This window comes from Zeugodacus cucurbitae, chromosome 4 (genome assembly GCF_028554725.1).
Source record: "Zeugodacus cucurbitae isolate PBARC_wt_2022May chromosome 4, idZeuCucr1.2, whole genome shotgun sequence".
In the NCBI taxonomy this organism is placed as follows: Eukaryota; Metazoa; Arthropoda; class Insecta; order Diptera; family Tephritidae; genus Zeugodacus; species Zeugodacus cucurbitae.
Genome location: NC_071669.1, coordinates 60,745,407 through 60,764,924, shown reverse-complemented (window position 1 = coordinate 60,764,924; position 19,518 = coordinate 60,745,407). Strand labels below are relative to the sequence as shown.

At 39.2% G+C, this 19,518-nt stretch overlaps 1 protein-coding gene across 18 annotated transcripts in view; it reads left to right on the top strand.

Annotated features, from left to right (window-relative positions):
- Positions 1-19,518, top strand: part of LOC105220753 (supervillin) — a 363,739-nt gene that overhangs the window by 206,933 nt on the left and 137,288 nt on the right. For 14 of the 18 annotated variants that reach the window (XM_054228592.1, XM_054228584.1, XM_054228583.1 and 11 more), the window contains 6 exons: positions 2,089-2,552; positions 10,869-11,594; positions 12,240-12,841; positions 12,912-13,002; positions 13,108-13,167; positions 16,313-18,479. In XM_054228592.1, the coding sequence (XP_054084567.1) occupies positions 2,089-2,552; positions 10,869-11,594; positions 12,240-12,841; positions 12,912-13,002; positions 13,108-13,167; positions 16,313-18,479 (4,110 nt within the window). The remainder of the gene's footprint in view (positions 1-2,088; positions 2,553-10,868; positions 11,595-12,239; positions 12,842-12,911; positions 13,003-13,107; positions 13,168-16,312; positions 18,480-19,518) is intronic. The other 4 variants (XM_054228578.1, XM_054228579.1, XM_054228585.1 and 1 more) reach the window with 4 other exon arrangements.

Below are 19,518 nucleotides of genomic sequence, written 5' to 3'. Positions count from 1 at the left end.
TTATCTGCATTTCTAGTACATATCTACAAACATACCTCGTTCATGCTTCCTTGAGTGACTCCATATCTGTTGGAGTTCAGATAACCTAGTAGTTAAATTGATGGTTTGTTAAGGTTTTTAGAGTAAAAGTATGGACATTTTCTTCAATACATTTAATAGGAATCTATAAAAAAATTTGGGAAAGGAATTTTTTGGAAAGTTAATAAACATACTGGCAATTTGAATCAATAGACTTGCCCCAGTGATGCTCATTCTTTTTTACACGTCTGAAATATATATTTTCTGGAGATTTGCAAAGCATCTGTGGCGGCAAAAACCTTCCCATTCGAGACAAATTTCTGTAGTCGGTAGACGGAACCTTTTCAAATTTGGAAACAATAATATGACACTTGGGACCAAACATGTAGTTGGGGCATCAGCTCGTAGACCAATTCGGTCGAGACGACGGTGGAGATGTCCGAAAATGTATTGCCTTGTTGGTATTACATGATAATTCTGTGTAGTAGAGCGACTGCTTTTCTACAAGTACTCGATGAAGATCACACTTTTTTGTATCCCGAAAAACGGGGCCCGTCTTGGATGACTTGTGTAGTCATCTCCGCCAGGTGAAGTCCACTGTTTCGAATGTTCTATGTTCTCTGGTATATTCCGGTGGATGTATGTTTCATCGACACGAAGCAATGCTTGGATTGCGCTTAAATATAGTCAAACATTTCTGTGAAGTGAGCTAAGGCCCAACAAATCGGACTGACTGCTTTCTCATGTGTAATATTCAATAGCACCACGAAGTCTTCTGAGATGCGAACTGTCTCAGCCATCTCGAAAACCTTCAATAAACGGTCCTAGACTAGATCGTGAACTAACATTATCCTTCGTTGCAGCTATTTTCCACACTTTTGAGAGTTTAGCCTCACCAAGTTCTTATCAGTTGTAAGAACCATCTGACCTAAGATTAATTGTAAAGGTAGACAAAGTTTATCTTATAACTCTCTTCTCAAATATAGACTAACAATTTTTGAGTTCAATAATAAGATAAGATTGTGATAAGACTATTCAAGTAATTCGAAACCAATCTCTTCTCTCAAAGTTATTTTAATCACCCACTTGGCGCTAGTTCCATGCCGCTCTCCATTTCACTACTGGGTATTTTCTTTACCACTTTTGTTTGCCAACATACCGGCTTTCTTTCAAATTACCAGTGCCCTTTGCCGCCTTTAAACTCGAACTCCAAACAAATTTTGAGTATTTTTTCCTTTCGGCATTTCAAATGTGATATATTCTGCTTTACCGAAATTTTGTATTGGACTGCTTATTTATGCGCGTTTTGATGAATAGCACGAACAATAACTGCCTAAAATGACAAAAACAATGGTAAACAAAACAAGAAAGACACACATACCCGTGCAGACAGCCATGCAGACGGATATTGCGCGCAACAGCGCGGCTACAACAACAATGCCAAACATACTGTTTTAAATAAGCTGTTAAACCTGCTGCTCCGCTGGTTGGATGGCTGGCTGTCTCACTGACTGGCTCTTTGCCTGCCCGCTGAAATATTTGCTGCCTCGAGAGTCTAGAGTAGAGTTGGTTTGTGCGTCACTTTGTTTGTTTGTTTATTTGTATGAGTGTATTTCATAGATACAAATCATGTTTGCGTCTTGTTGTTGTTGTACTTTTGAGTCACTCTGCTTGGCAATAGAGCGCGCTCTGGCTCACGGTTGACTCGCTGGTGAATGTCGCTTGACGATTTGAACGTGCTTGCCAGTAGCTTAGCGTGTTTGGTAACGTTTAGTTGAGCGACAGACGCAAATTAAGTGCAGAATTTCGATTTCCCACATTGCAATAATCAATTGAAAACGTTTTCTAAATTTTGTTTACCTTTTTTTCGAAGAGTGTTTCATAAACTCGTGAAGTGAGATTGTGAGTGTGTTTCTGAAATTTATAATTTTAGTGTTAAAAGTAGTTCTAGAAATAAAAAAAATCTAAAAATAAAAAAAAAGTTTATAATCTGATTCATTAAAGTTACTTGGATACAAAAAAAGTGTTATCCCATTAAAACCATCCATCCACCTCGTTCTCCTTTCACAGATTTATAAATCGTCCCAGCCGTACACCGTCACGTGGTCGCAGCGCCAATAGCGCTCACAATTCACCACATTCAGCACGTCGCAACACCCAACACGCCGCCAACATCTCGACATCCTCGTCCTCACCACCACCAACCGACTCAACGCATGGTCAGAGCTTAACGGCGGGGCCGACAGCTGGAGACGTCTACAGTCCAAGTAATTTTGCGCTACCACCAGTTAGCCCGAACGATAGCACCGTTACCATTGAGGATGTAGGCTCGGCCTCCTCCAACGATCACATTGCTCACATACAATTATCCCCATTACAAATAATGACCAATTCAGCAACACCAGCGACCGAGTTGCGTCCACCGGCGAATGGCGGCAGCGGCGCACTCGATGTGGGCGAAGCACATCCCGCCGATGCGGAGGTGAATGCGGAAGCCGGCACGGCCAATTTTGGCGTTCAGGTGGCCATTTCAGGTGAGTTGAAAGTGATGGATATTACTTTTGTGTTACTTTGTTGTTGTTTTGCTTTTCACTTATCTTTAACGACTTTATGTTTATCGTACTCGCATTTTGTTGCAATGCGTTTTCTTCTTTGATGATTTTTTTATGATTTTCTTGTGATTTTTTTGCATGTATTTTGTTGATTTGCATCATAACGGTGTTTTCTGATATAATTTTTGAGTCTTGCCGAGCTCTTTGTTGTTGTTTCTGAGCTTAGCTTAAGAGTTTTTGAGTTGTTCTTTAATACTTATTGCATGATTTTTTGTCTATTTTTTCTCATTTTTATTGGAACTTTTTTTTAATGATTTTAAAGCAATTTTTTAGTTTTTTACGATTCTTTTATATTTTTACCTTTTTATTTTTTTTTTTATATTTTTGTTTTTGTCTCTTTAATATAATTGAGAAGTATCTATACGAGCCTAAAGCGAAATATTGTCTACTTGTTAATCAATTAAACATGCTCTTCAGCACAGCTCACCTGGGATATCAAAAAATACTCGATATTTTAAGGATTCGACTCGGTCGCTATAGAATCAAAACTCAAAAAGTCTCATCAGTTTTATTTTAACATTTTCTGTTGTTGTGACTATAATATGATTATCAAAGATCGATATGAGCCTAGTAACCCGATATCGTCTACTTGACAACCATTAGTCAAGATCTTCAGTTCATCTGAGAGATATCAAAAAAATACTCCATATTTTAAGGGTCTGAAGGGTCACTATAGCGTACAAAATTTTCAAAAAGTGTCATCCATTTTATTTGAACTTCATTCTTGTTGGTTTAAATATAACTTTTTATAAAAAATATTAAATTCAAAGTCTATGTTTTTAACTAATATTACTGGAAATGTATGTCTTCGAATTTCCGTTTTCCAAACAGTTTTTTTTTTCATTTGAAATTGTTTAGACCTCCTAAAATTTAATGAAATTAATTGTAAATGACACACATTAATTTTTTTTTGTTGTTGTAAACATCGCTTTGTTTGTTTTTCGGTTTTACAAATCAATTCGTACTGACAGCTGTCAAATTCCATAGAAATCAGCGTATGCATAGTTTGTAAAGTGATATTTGAGGTTAAGCATGTGTTTAGCGATGGTTCAATGAACGAAAATTATTTATAGATATGCCACAAATATTGCTTACATCATGGCATTTGTAGGTTAGAAATCAATAAACGAGAGAAACTAAAAATGAGTCAATAATGAAATTTTTTGTTTAAATCGAAAAATATGTCAGAATCTTTTGCACTATCCGCGAGTTATTACGATTGGACCAAAATATTAGGGCTACAACTTTGCTCCAAAATCGATATAAAAAAAATCGATTTAATCAACCAGTGCTTGACCCTAAAGACATTCCCGCAAACGTCGAGAATTCGGCTCAAAAAGTGACATTTTCAGTTGAGAATAAGTTTGGGAACGACCAGTGCTTGACCCTAGAGACATTTATTGGAAAACGGTGGAAGCAAAGTTGTATAATAGATTATGTTATGTTATATGTATATCGATATTTTAAAACTAAGCTTTCGATGTGTTATATATCGAAAATCGGTATCACTTATCGATATTTCAAAGTCACCGTTGAGAAAAACCACTATGGAAACGATTTTTGATGGAAACATTATCTTTTTCGTAGAAAATTATATATTGTTGGATTTATCATATATGAGACTTGATTATCAGATGATTCTGACGGGTCTTTGAGAAAGTTTTAAGAAAGAATTATGCAACAGTTGAGAAGTTCTAAAGTATCGCATCTGTTTTATAGCTAGATATCTCCTAGAATAATCATCTAGAGGCTCCGTTCCCACGACAGTTGGTTCTTCGCAATCGGAACGGGCCCTGATTCTTATCCGCTCGAAGACTGTCAAAACGGCAGCAATCCTCAGAATTACTTAAGTAATATTTTATGCCGCCACCACAAGAACAACAACAACAATTACCTAGAGCCTATGAGGCTATAAGTGTGAACCAAAATACTAATCGGACCAACAACTCTAAAACACTTTGAAGCACCAATGATCTCAAGATCTAATATTTTTGGCTACTGAACTTGAGTGCGGCTCAAAAAGGTGTTCAGTAGAAAGCAAATCTCAACAAGTTGCACTCTGATCACTATACATACAGCCTATATACAAACATACATACTTAAGCCAAACAATTGTCAGCTGGTGACAGTTGCAGTCAATTGTTTTTGTTTGTATGTAAATTTTATGCATCATTAAAATGAATTAGAAAATACATATGTACGCATGTGTGTGTGTGGAGCTTTCAGGGCAAACAACTCAAAGTGAAAAGTATTTAAATAAAAATAACACTAAATGACAATTGTAAATCAAATGGAAATACATACAAACAAATATATGCGCTCATAGAAAAAAAGGCAAAAAGTCAAAAAAAAAAAAACAAAAAAAAAACGAAAAAAAAAGTTGTGCCAGCTGCGAGACACCTTTAAGTAAAACATTTGTACAACAACAAAAGTAAAAGATAAAAACAAAAAAATAAAATTTCTCCAGCTGCAGTTGGCCGCTCGGCCCGCTAAATATAGGCTATGAGCGTAGAGCGCCGTTATAATTTGTACAAAATCACCCAAAAGCGTTTGTTGACTTCACACATTTATGTGGCAAGCTACTTACAACCAACTGGCAGCTAAATAGTTACACTATGCGTGTGAGAGTTTGTAGTAGTACAGACGAAACACCTCAGGCCAACACACTTCTCTTGCTGCTACTCTTTTACTCTATTACATATTACAAGCAAAAATAAAAATAATAATAATACAAAGCAACCGCTACAACAATTGCTTTCGGGGCACTAATCCGAAGAGCGGACAAACTCAACTCAATTTGAAACGAAGCAATTTGTGTTTATTATGATTTTTGACTTTGTTTGAGCACAATGGCCAGCCAGCCAGCCAGCTGTTCATTTTTGTTTATCTCACATGGTGCGATCTTAGAGTTAGTTTATATTCGAAATTTTTATTTTTCCGGGTCAAACCGGACATTTATAGTTTAATTAAAATCGTAAATTTAGATTTTGAGACGATCAATTTGAGTTATGGGTTTTTGTTTAAAAGCTCTTTGCTTTTGCTCTTAATTTCTTACCTTCCAGAAGGTGGGAACTTCAAAAAATCATAATTTTTTTTAATAGTTTTAAAGACAAAAAAATCGTTGAAATCTCAATTCACAATAATCTCAAATTGCGATTTCATTGGTTATATCGCTTTTTGTGACACTGTATTTAAAATATCAATTTTCGAAAACTACCCAGTAGGTTCTATAAGAGTAATTTTCATAACTCATTATGTTCAATTATATTTTTTTTTTTGCTTTCACTGCTTGAGTTCGTAGGTCGGCGATCTGTTAAATTTAGTTTTTTTTCCGCTTAGTTTCTTTGCAAATGATTTTTGCTTCTTTTTAGCTTTCTTTCTTTCAAAACCCAAATTTGTTAATTATTTATAATATGTGATCTTTGTCAATTATCTGTCCACCGAATTCCTTTTGCCATTTTTTAGGAAATTTGCAAATTAACTATATACCCTTCAGCTACATTTGCAAACGCTTCTAAATTATTCAACGATTATTCTGCTTAATTATAATAATATCGACTGCAGAGTTCATTGATCGACTTCCGGTTTTAGACCAAGTATCCCCTGGGTAGCTAACAGACATCCGTTTGGAGGCGAGCTAAAGTGAGAAGGCGAAGCCCGCTTGTGCGGTTGTGCGTAGGGCTTGGGACCCACCACATAAAAAAAATCTCCCCAATGAAAACAAACACCGAGCCTCGGATGAGAAACCCCCCTTTTGATGACGACCCCTGCAAACGTACTAAGGATCATGATTTGAGGGCATGCACCTGGAATGTCCGGACTCTTAATTGGGAAGGTGCCTCTGCCCAGCTGGTTGATGTCCTCATACAACTAAAGGCTGACATCACCGCCGTCCAAGAAGTGCGATGGACGGGACAAGGACGGAAGAAGGTGGGTCCTTGTGACATCTACTACAGCGGCCATATAAAGGAGCGCAAATTTGGTGTTGGATTTGTGGTGGGAGAGAGACTCCGTCGCCGAGTCCTGGCATTCACCCCGGTGGATGAACGTCTAGCCACAATCCGCATAAAAGCGAGGTTCTTCAACATATCGCTGATTTGCGCCCACGCCCCAACGGAAGAGAAGGACGATGTGACCAAAGACGCTTTCTATGAGCGCCTAGAACGCACCTATGAGCGCTGCCCCCGCCACGATGTCAAAATCGTGCTTGGCGATTTTAACGCCAGGGTGGGTAAAGAAGGTGTCTTTGGCACAACAGTCGGAAAATTCAGCCTCCATGACGAAACATCGCCAAACGGCCTGAGGCTGATCGACTTCGCTGGGGCCCGAAATATGGTTGTCTGTAGTACCAGATTCCAGCATAAAAAAATTCATCAAGCAACGTGGCTGTCCCCTGATCGAAACACGCGCAACCAAATCGATCACGTTGTGATAGACGGAAGACATGTCTCCAGTGTTTTAGACGTGCGTACGCTCCGAGGACCAAACATTGACTCGGACCATTATCTAGTAGCAGCAAAGATACGCACTCGCCTCTGTGCAGCAAAGAACGCCCGTCAACAAACACAAGGAAGGTTCGCCGTCGAAAAGCTGCAATCACAACCGACAGCCGAACGATTTTCTACTCGACTTGCACTCCTGCTCTCTGAGAGCACTCATCAGCATCTCGATATAAGGGAGCTGTGGAACGGCATCTCAAACTCATTGCATACCGCTGCAGCCGAAACAATTGGTCTACGGCAACGCCAAAAAACCAGTTGGTACGATGAGAATTGTCGTTCCGCAGTGGAGAGAAAACAGACTGCCTACCTCGCAACGTTGCGATCGACCACAACACGTTCGGGGTGGGATAGATATCGAGAACTGAAGAGGGAAGCGAGACGCATTTGCAGACGTAAAAAGAAAGAGGCCGAAATGCGTGAGTATGAAAAGCTTGAAAAGCTGGCCGACATGGGTAATGCTCGAAAATTTTATGAAAAGATGAGGCGATTAACAGAAGGTTTCAAGACCGGAGCATTATCATGTAGGGACCGAGAAGGTAATCTGGTAGCGGATGTCCAGAGCACACTGGGATTATGGAGGGAACACTTCTCCGACCTGCTCAATGGCAGTGAAAGTACAACACCAGGAGATGGCGAACCCGATTCCCCAATCGATGACGATGGAATAGATGTTCCATTACCCGACCATGAAGAAATTCGAATAGCAATTACCCGCTTGAAGAACAACAAAGCGGCGGGGGCCGATGGATTACCGGCCGAGCTATTCAAATACGGCGGCGAAGAACTGATAAGGTGCATGCATCAGCTTCTTTGTAGAATATGGTCGGAAGAAAGCATGCCTGACGATTGGAATCTTAGTGTGCTCTGCCCAATCCATAAGAAGGGAGACCCCACAATCTGCGCCAACTACCGTGGTATAAGTCTCCTCAATATCGCATATAAGGTTTTGTCGAGCGTATTGTGTGAAAGACTAAAGCCCACCGTCAACGAACTGATTGGACCTTATCAGTGTGGCTTTAGACCTGGAAAATCCACAATGGACCAGATATTCACCATGCGCCAAATCTTGGAAAAGACCCGAGAGAGAAGAATCGATACTCACCATCTTTTTATCGATTTTAAAGCTGCCTTCGATAGCACGAAAAGGAGCTGCCTTTATGCCGCGATGTCTGAATTTGGTATCCCTGCAAAACTAATACGGCTATGTAAGCTGACGTTGAGCAACACCAAAAGCTCCGTCAGGATCGGGAAGGACCTCTCCGAGCCGTTCGATACCAAACGAGGCTTCAGACAGGGTGACTCACTATCGTGCGACTTCTTCAATCTATTGCTGGAAAAAATAATACGAACTGCAGAACTAAATAGAGAGGGTACAATCTTTTACAAGAGTGTACAGCTCCTGGCGTATGCCGATGATATTGATATCATCGGAAGCAACAACCGCGCCGTTTGTTCTGCGTTTTCCAGACTAGATAAAGAAGCGAAGCGTATGGGTCTGGTGGTGAATGAGGACAAGACGAAATATCTCCTGTCATCAAACAAACAGTCGGCGCACTCGCGTCTTGGCTCCCACGTCACTGTTGACAGTCATAACTTTGAAGTTGTAGATAATTTCGTTTATCTGGGAACCAGCATTAACAACACCAACAATGTCAGCCTTGAAATCCAACGCAGAATCACTCTTGCCAACAGGTGCTACTTTGGACTGAGTAGGCAATTGAAAAGTAAAGTCCTCTCTCGACGAACCAAAATCAAACTCTATAAGTCGCTCATTATTCCCGTCCTGATGTATGGCGCTGAAGCGTGGACGATGACAACATCCGATGAGACGACTCTTGGGGTTTTCGAGAGAAAGGTTTTGCGCAAGATTTTTGGTCCTCTAAACATTGGCAACGGCGAATACCGCAGGCGATGGAACGATGAGCTGTACGATTTATACGACGACATTGACATAGTTCAGCGAATAAAAAGACAGCGGCTACGCTGGCTAGGTCATGTTGTACGGATGGAAGAAAACACTCCAGCTCTGAAAGTATTCGATGCAGTACCCGCTGGAGGAAGCCGCGGAAGAGGACGACCTCCACTCCGGTGGAAAGACCAAGTGCAAAGTGACCTGGCTTCACTTGGTGTTTCCAATTGGCGCCAAAAAGCAAAAAGGAGGAATGAGTGGCGCGCTCTGGTGGATTCGGCTATAATCGCTTAAAGCGGTTCCTACGCCAAATATATATATATATATAGAGTTCATTGATTTTCAGCATACATATTTACTAAAATTTATTTTAAGTGTTTCTACGAGCTGTTTTGAAAATAAAGTGATTCTAACCTCAATTCGCTTCGAACATAATTACTCCGAATCAGTAGATCACAATAACTCTAGAGTTATTTATAGTCAAAAAGTAGGTTTCTGAACTGAGTTATGAGGGGCAGTGGTATTTAAATCCTCATCTTCATTAATTATTTTCGAAATTTTGGGTAAAATCTGTTGGGTTGGTTGAGATTGTAATTCCTGTTGTTTTCTAGATCTGTCAGTCAACTCTTGCGTTATTTTGCTTTGAAATTTTTCATATGCCGTATCAAGGTGGAGATCTAAAATAGAAAACGAAATATGAAGTTGAAGATTTACAACATAAATTTCTAGAATTTTTAAGGGTTTAAGAAATATTTAGTTCCATCATAGCACGGCACAAAATTTACTATATTCCACTTTAATCCCGTTATTTTTTTAGATTTTGGTATGATTGGGATTTTCTAAGAAACCCAAATAGCTAAAAAAGAACTTTCTTGTTTCATATTTAAATATTCTTAAGAACACCTAGGCCTAAAAAAATGATCTTTGGGAATTAAAAAAAAAAAAAATACTTTATCAATTATTTCAAAATTTTAAGAATATATTCATACATGTTTCAAGAATATGCAGTGAAATTTTTGAAGAAAAAAATTAAATATTTTTTTATAAATATTTTGGATGATATAAAAAAAAAAATTCTCGTTAAACTAGATAATATTGTCTGCACAATGGCCTACGATACAAAAAAAATTAAAAATTGATATGGCGGCGTTTTAAAAAAATAGTAGAATTTTACCCAAAATTTTGGTCGTTTTTGGCCTGCCAAAATTCGATTTTTTGATCAGATCAAAAATCGATCGGCCATTGTACGGAGAACTATATATAGAACATGTGAAAATAAGTTCGATAGTGATCGAAACATTTGTTTTTGAGTAATCACCGCAGAAAATTCTGAAAATGCTGTTTCGAGAAAAACGCGTTTAAAGATGATCGTTTTCACTGTTACCGAGCGGCTGCTCTTTAAATTGCTATAACTCAAAAACTATTTGAAATATCGATTTGAAATTTTAATATGCTATTTTTAAAGGTGTAATATATCGAAAAAAAAAATTTTTTTTAATTTTACACTAGGTGTGCCCCTTAAAATACATTTATTTTCTATAAATTAATTTTTTAAAATTTTGGAAAAAAAATCATATACCGAACTATTTCACCAAAAAAAAAAGATATTTCAAAAAAATATTTTGTAAATACTATATCCATGTACCACAATTTAACCACATATCTCTCTATTCTATACATTTAATATACTCTGCACTGCTCTCTAACTTGGAAACTCTCAATTGATATGTCATATAATGTCATGCCATGCCATGTAATCGCATGCCATGCTCTGCTCTGCTATGTTACGTCACGCACCCACATACCTACATGCATATGTACGCACAGCAGCAGAAGCTTTGCGCCAACGCAAATACGATGTCCATACACATAAATCTCCACATAGAAATCCTTCCAAAACCAACACACGAACCATTACGCCAACAAGAACAAGCATCACGCCCACAATTACAAGTGTCAGCGTAACGAATAGGTCGACAACAAATGTAAATCAACGCGAACAACAACAACAACTACAATACAACAATAAAAACAGCACCTTTAGTGGCAACAATACTAACCACAGCAATAATAAGAGCACTTGTGCGCCACATAACAGTAATAGTTGCCCCCACAACAGTTACGCCATGCCCACTGAGACATTTTTGCTTAAACAAAAAGCGGCAATGCTCGTCGCAAGCAGTGACAACACAAGTGCGCCTGTTGTTGTTGTGAAAAAGAAACCGTTATCACCGCTTCAAATCATCGCCATGCCACACAATGCAACCGTGGCGTCATCAACGCCAAGCGTAACTGCTAAAGAGACAACGTCAACAACGCCACCAACAACAGCACATCAGCTGAGTCATCAACTGAATGCGCAACAACATCCATCTGATGTTGGCGCCCAACGACAACAACAACAATTACAACCACAAATCGTACGACGTCCAAGTCCACTTTTAGGCGCACCACCATCACCCTTCTCTCTGGCACGTTCACCATTGTCGCCATGCACGTCGCCTCACTATGTGCGTCCGACGAAAGCGTCGCGTTTGCGTGCCGCCGCCTTGGGTGAGTTCTCAACCTCAGCCACTTGCAAATAGTGTAGTAGCTCCCACGCGGCCGGTTAATATAACTATATACTCGTGTGTTAATAAGCGGTAGCATACATTTAGGTGTAGCGGACAAAGTATGCTTTGAAAGTGCTTATAATTCATAATTGACTCACAGCGCCTGTAAATATGCTTTGCTTTATGAGTAATTATGCGAAATTAACACTCATCTCGAAGGTCATTCACCCATAATATCATACATACATACATACATACATATAAACATATTTATTATAATAACCAACATCGACTTGTTGATTACTCCCTGCTAACGTAATAACAACAATAACAATTCATTTATGTCGTAATTGTAAGCGCCTAACATTAGGCTTCAAGGAATTGCAATAACCCCAAAAATATGAATAAATTGCGCTAATCAAACTCCATTAGGCAATAAACCATAATTTATAACTGTCGTAAAAGTGCGTGTGTTACATAACAGCTTAACCCCAGAGCTTCTGAACCTATTTTTGTATAACTTATTTCCTACTCTATCCCATGAATATACTATAAGCATGTTGGAGCCTAATTTGACGCTACTAACCAACCGACTCACCACCCTCTTCCATTCCTCTCTCTTTCTCTCTCTTTATACCATATCTAGATAAGAAAAAGTGCGAAGACGAAACAATACAACGTCCACGCTCTCCATGCTGTGGCTCGCCGCTTACATCACCACGTACAGTTGCATCACCAAAACATCAATCGCCACGTCTCTCGACGAGCTCATCATCGGACCATCCACGTCCGACCACAGCCGACTCTGAAAGTGAAACAAAATTGGCACATCCCTCCGCTATCACCATAAAGCCACGTCTCACATCAACCTCATCCAATGACTCACCAACCAGCACCAACAAGAAGCTGGTACCCTCGGTATCAGTGTCGGTAAAACAGAATCTCTGCGAAATGCAATTTAACGGTGGTCCCAAGAAGGCGAGCAGCTCGAAGTTAAAGAAGCCACGCACCACACCGACTCCTTCGCCATCCACTGAGTGTACTGCCAAATTCACACGCTCGGCGGGTCGCTTGTCAACTGCCGAAGAGTCGGACGCGCATGTGTTAGCGAAGACGGCCAAACCGTTGCCGCGTCCACGTATCTCCACTATAAAGTCTAGTAAATCGAAATCGACAAATGATCTGAAACCGGCGAGCAGCGATAGTTCGCCTGGCAAAACGGAGCTCAGTCCGATTAATGGTGCAACTGTGAGTAGTTGTTGTAAATGTGAATATTTTTTCCAAATATGTATTTATCCAAACTTTCATTTCCTTGCAGCCTGTTAGTCCTTTGGAGGATCGCGATAAATCATCGAAACGAAAATCGAATTTGAATCGTTCGCTCAACGAAGAGGCCACCGTGGATAGTGGTGAGTTGTTGTGTACAATGCATTTACTTATTCTATATATTATATATGCATATATGTATGAAATCGGATGAAATGGAATTATATCATTTTCATCTTTTCTTATAGTAATCAATCTGAAATATCTGCTGCTAACCGCAAAAATAAGGAAAAATAAGCTATTTTTAAGTATGTATTATTGACTCATAGCATTTGAAAAGAATTCTTCTTCTCACTCAGTCAGCACAACAAACAATTGCAGAAATTTTTTGAGTACAAACGTATGCGAAGTAAATCAACACACGTGTTTCTAACAAGAGTTTTTATGATTTTTTTCATAAACTTGATTTGTATTAGGTATTCGAGCTTCTCTCGTTTCATCATAGAAATTCGCTTTCTATGATTTATTATATTAAGTCATTGAATGACACTGTGAAGGGATTGAAAAACTTTATCTTCATCTACAAAGTTCTCACCCAGTCGAATTTCTTGACTCTTCGTGATTTCATCGTTCATAAATTGAGCAGATCATATTCGTCCAATAGGAAGAATCTCTTTTACGATGTTCTTTATTTAAAAAACTAGATCTAGTCCGACACTAGTATGTCTGTGACACGCTTCATAAGGCATAAGCAATTCCTCTAATATATAACTGCTAAAGGTTAAGACCTTGTTTGCTTTTGTTTCAATCCATTCTGGAGAAAACATCTTTCCAAAGTAAGATCTCTTGCTTAATCATACTCTTGAGCAATATAAAATATTTAAAAAATATGTTTAGTAAAGCGGTTTTAGAGTCCGTTCTGAATATGTAGACCCGTCTTGAGAAGAATCAATTCCTTATAATCGATTTTCGGGAAAATCATCAAGATCTAGATCAAATCAAGTAATGGAAGTTTGACTTCGTGATTTTTTAATGGGTGTCTTCGTAAAGTCTTTCAAACTACTCTCTCACTTAAGAAAAAAGTTCTTAATCCTTGAATGTAATATATATAAAATATTGTTTCTTCAATGCCCTCTCAAAAGTCATTGGTCTGATATATTAGTATAATAGTTACTATTTTCATCCAAGATTTTCAATGGAATTCAAGGTACACAGAAGCTACCGAACACTTTTAAGAATCCTCAGATTTTTAGAGATATAATTTAGTAGATCGTTATCGTCTAATTAAATCCTTCTATTCTTCAATGCAGACAAATTTGATCAATTAGGGCCCCAACTGCTTAATAAGAGATCAGCTGAAATTAAAAAACCACCAATATGAGCCTAAAATTATATACAGAAATAAGAAGGGAATAATGGATTTTCTCTTATAGAATACATCATCGGAGTATTTTTGTTTTCTCATATTAATAAACAATCAAACATGGAACCGGGGCCCAATAATCATAGAATCGATCTTGTCATCTGTGGAAGAGACCAATATTATTTTTCATCTAAATTTCGTACCAATAGAATCTACTAAGATCTCATTAATACCAAATTTATGTATCCAAAACCCGTAAAAAAGTATTGTAGAGTGTTTCCACGACAGTCGGCTCTACGTAATGGGAATGGTCCCAAATTTATCCGACAGGATTTCACAAAAAAGTTTTGGAAATTTATACTGGCGCACCATAAAGCAAATGAAAATCAGGCATTTTAAATAAAACTAAAACAACAACAAAAGTTCGATATTAAATTCCGGTATATTCCTTAAAAGTTGCGTTCAATTATTTTTCCATTGTGATTTAAACTTGACTTTATCGCAAAAAAGCTTTACTGCAAAAATAATTGTTTTTGAGTTCATTGACACATAAATAGACCATTTCACATGAATATAGGATTTAATAAAATATTTATTTAAACATCCAAATGAGTTCTACGAACATTATTCAACTTTCCACTGATGTCAATGACCCGCATATATTTTTGTTATATCTTTTCGAGTGCGTATGCACTTGACAGGTGCGAATAAGCCACCCTTAATTTCTTAATTAAGATTATTACATAAAATTATATAAAACTATACTTTGCTGCGTGCAAACTATAATTGGCGGCTTCTTTCACAATACGAATACATAGAAATTACATGACATGACATGCGAAAAATCCACAACACACTTCATTATACTATATAGAAAAATAATTGCGTTGCCGCCTGTCAACTAATGACTGCCGATGATGATGATGATGATTACGACGCTGCCTTCACTGTCTGACTGGCTGGGTGGCTCAGCGCAGACCACTCACAACGCATTGGTTTTGGTTCAATAATTCCAAGCGTACAACTAGCACATTCCACATTAGGCCAATGCCATTTTCACACCCTTTGCGGCACCAGCAACCCCACCATGAACTCTTGCGCCCCACATAAAAGCATATGTACATATGAAAAAATATTCCTCGCCAAATTACCATAAAAAGCTCGACAATTTTCCTATGAATAATTTCGTTCGATATGCCCACATCCACACACACACACACATGCGTGCATATTCGTATGTGCGACATTCACGTACAGAATAATAATTATTTTGCTGCTACGCGTGCAACATTTTAGATATAATAGCTTAGTGGTTGGTAATCGCGGAATTTATGTGTCAATACGCTTCGGTACGCACAACAATTTTTCAGTGTCTGTGGAAAAATCTCCATTAAAAATTTATTCGGTCTGCGCGTGTTGTTAACAAAGCGACGGCTTAACGCGTGGCGCGCACAAAAATATGCTACAAATAAATAGAGCTGAAAAATATGTGAAACATTTGCATTTGCGCTCGTTTATCCTGTGTCAATCCTGCGATCGCTTCTCGGTACTAACACGTGTCACCTGTGTGAAATATGTTATGCTTTGTGACAGTTTGGCATGTGAGTTTGCATAGAGGAAATACTAAAATTGTTCATTGTTGATTGCATACTTTTTGTTGAAGTGCAACGGTTCGTTTTTTTTTTTTTGGAATTTTACTAAACTCTAACCTCAATTTGACACGCATAAGCTAATACCAAACAGTGTTTCAGTTAATTAATTAATTCATTTTATTTATTATGTGAGATGGTCAGCATTGCTTTAAGGCCGGATGGGCTTGGTGAAAATGATTAGAGTGAAGCCACGAGAACTACAAGAGTACTCAGAGCGACTTGGAAAAAAGTTAGAAGCAAGTCCATTAAACTTAAGCGAAAGCTATCTACCAAGTTTTCTGTGTAACCTCCAGATCCCACATGTACGTTCCTACAATCTCTCTTATTCAATAACCGCGCCCACTGAGCCGACTTAGCAATGCTGCGTCCAACCTTACTTACTTGTAATTTCTCTTTCTATCACCACATGCTCTAAACAAATGCTCCTTCCTCTTTCAGATGACTCCTTGGCAGCGCGTCGTCGTCGTCGCCGTGAACTCGGCATGGTGCGTCAACTAGTACCACCCGATGATCCAGTGCTACGCGAAATGTTATCACCACGTCAAAACAAAACCGAGAGCTCAGCCAAAAATGTGCCAAGCAACAGATCGCCGCATAACGAATTGGCCTATCACATGGAGATCGCGCGTCGCGGTTGGGATCTAGTCAATCCGAACGTAAGCAATCGTGCGCGCTCCGAAACGGGAAGCCCGAAATTTGATTTAAACACACATGAAAGCTCAATAAGGGAGCGACCGAGCGCCAATCGTTTGGCACGCCGCAGTGATACATTGCATCTGGGCGAATTACGTAAGCTGCGCTCGAATGATGTTAATCGGAAGGTGAATGAGCGTACAAAAACCGATTTGGCTGAGATTAAGAAGATCGCCGAACAGGCGAATGTTGAAATGGCCATGATGGCTTCTGGTATCGCCGCAGAATTGGCCGCGCAGGCTGTACGCGGTGGTGAGGATTACATTGATAATGATCCGGATGAAGGAGATAGAGATGAATGTATTGTTGAGTTGGCCACACCAGCACGTTACGGCATACATAGTCGTCAACAAGCGGCTATACCGCCACCAGCACCATCATACACGGAGTTAGAGGTAGCCGCCGAAGCGAAGGAACGTGATCCGTCACCAGCTAAACATGCCACATTCGTGGAGGAGGAGCGCATCTACTACGAACCCGAAGCGGACGAGCAGTTGTCCAAATCGGTCTCGAATACCACAATGTCTGGCGGTATATTGCGTCAGCGTATATTGAAGGCGCGTAGCATGGAACGTGATGCTGGTCATGAGCCGCCAAAACTATCGCCAATATTGAGGCGTAGAAGTACTGATGATCCCACATATATACCGGTGCCGACAAGCGCCGGCGTGCACTCGACATCACCATCCACATCGACACAGAACCACATTGTTTCGATACTCAAGAAGAAGGATCATATTGCTGGCGAGTCCAGCTCGGCTTCGAGTAACGCTTCGCCTGTCACATTTTCAGCAAATGTAGTCGACACACCGACTTCGAAACAGAAACGCGCTGGCATACTTAAGAAACGCTCGAGCCTGGATGAGTCACGCTATTACTCACGTTCGCATTCGCCCGATGAGCGCAGCATACTTATCAAATCGGCGCGTCGCAATTCACTAGAGGAGACAGCCGGCTTACAGCAACAGCAACAACATGGCATACTCAAACAAAGCAGCTATGAGAGTAGCAAAAGTGATGGTTGTCCCTCTGCGACAGAACCACATCCGCATGGTATATTGAAGAAGAAAGACTCTACCTCGACACCTTCAGATGGTGGCACACATGCGCCAAAACATGTCTCGATCTCACAAGCTGTGAAAATGGCCGCGGCTGAATTGGGTCGTGAGACGGCCGATAGTCAACCGGTTGCCGGCGAATACGATGAAAGCGGCTACACACCCAGCAATGAAGAATACGAAATCCGCCCAATACTCAAGTTGGAGAGTGTATCCAGCGATGATGCTATGCGTCCACCGAAACCGATATTGAAAAAGAAATCATCTGGTGATTCGGACGAATACGAAATACGTCCAATACTAAAGACATCACGCAAGAGTAGCCGCGAAGAGTTCGATTTAGGCGGCTCAATAAGTGAAGATGGCCGTCATTATAGCGAACCACCACCACCGATTGTACGTCCCATTCTAAAGACTGACTCACCATCGAAACGACGTTCACTGGGTGGTGAAGAGCTGGAACAAGATGTTTTCAGCGCTGAAAATGTCACTGGCCAATCACCAAGTTTACTCAAACGACGTACACGCTCTTTAGAGCGTCAAGAAGCGCCAGTGGTAGATTTGGGCGCAGCTTTGAATGCCATTGCTACATCACAAGCGGCACCGTTGGATTTTGTGTCCACGCCCATCACAACTGGTGGCAGTATTTCGGTGGCGGAGCGCATAAAAAATATGGAAATGTTCCTAAGCAGTAACGGTACCTCACCAGCTACACCGGCGGATGGAAATACTAGTTGGGAATCGCCTTTGCAATCGGGCGTTACGCCGAAGCTATTCAAACCAAGCGCCATACGACGTGACATGTACCGCGATCGCTACAAGACGCAGCCCATCACGAATGATGAGAAATTGCAGTAAGTACAATTGCAATTTGTTTTTGTAATTTTAAGTGTAAAATATTGGCTTTCAATGATTTGCGGCTTATACCAAAATATTGATTTGTTGAGAATAATTGATTTTGTATATCAGTTTGATGTTCAATACGGTTGGATCTAGAGATATCTCGTATAAAACCATTGTAACTTAGTCGAGAATTTAATAAGCTCATTATAAAATCTCTATTGAATTCACTCAAGACCCTCTGTAGTCCAAAACTTGATTTATGAAATCTATCGGGTCTCTAATAAGATTTTGAGGGAACGATTCAATCTTTTTAAAATCAGAGAAGCTTACTAAATCTCAAAAAAATATATTTCTATAAAAAATGCTCTATATACAATTTAGCGCTCATTCATCTTGATTTCTCGAATCAACCCTATATTTGAAATTTTCCGAACTTTGAAAATAATTTTTTTTTTAATTCTTTTTCGTTACAAATTCTTAAATTTCCAATATCTTATATTTTTATTTCATTTATATTTTGGTAGTTGCCACATTTTTCAAAATGACTGATCAATCAAATAATCTTTCATCTTCTTCGCTATTTCTTAAAATAATAGGTAGAAATGTCTGTGTATGCTAGGAAGTGAGCTGAAAAATTGGCAAATTTCCAGCAATGTTTGTGTCTTCTATTCTTTAACATGCTTCTACATATCTTACACTCTTGCTTTAGTGTGCGCTCTCTCTCTTCTAGGTCTATTTCTGATTTCTGTTGCTAGTAAAACATTCGTTGGATTTATTTTTAAATATACTTAAATGGTGGGATTTTCACAGTTACGAATGAGACACAGCTGTCACAGCAATAAGTTTCAATTAGGTACACTGAGAAAAATTGTAAAATTGTATACTGAAAATGTCTGTATAAATATATACATATGAGAGGATTTACATATTAGCAGCTGTATAGATGTTTTCGGGCTGATTTTTAGATCTATTTCTTCAAGTAATTAGTTTTAATTTTTAACTGTATTTGCTTTTGGGCTTTGACAATAGTTTTTCAGCCTGGTTACGAGG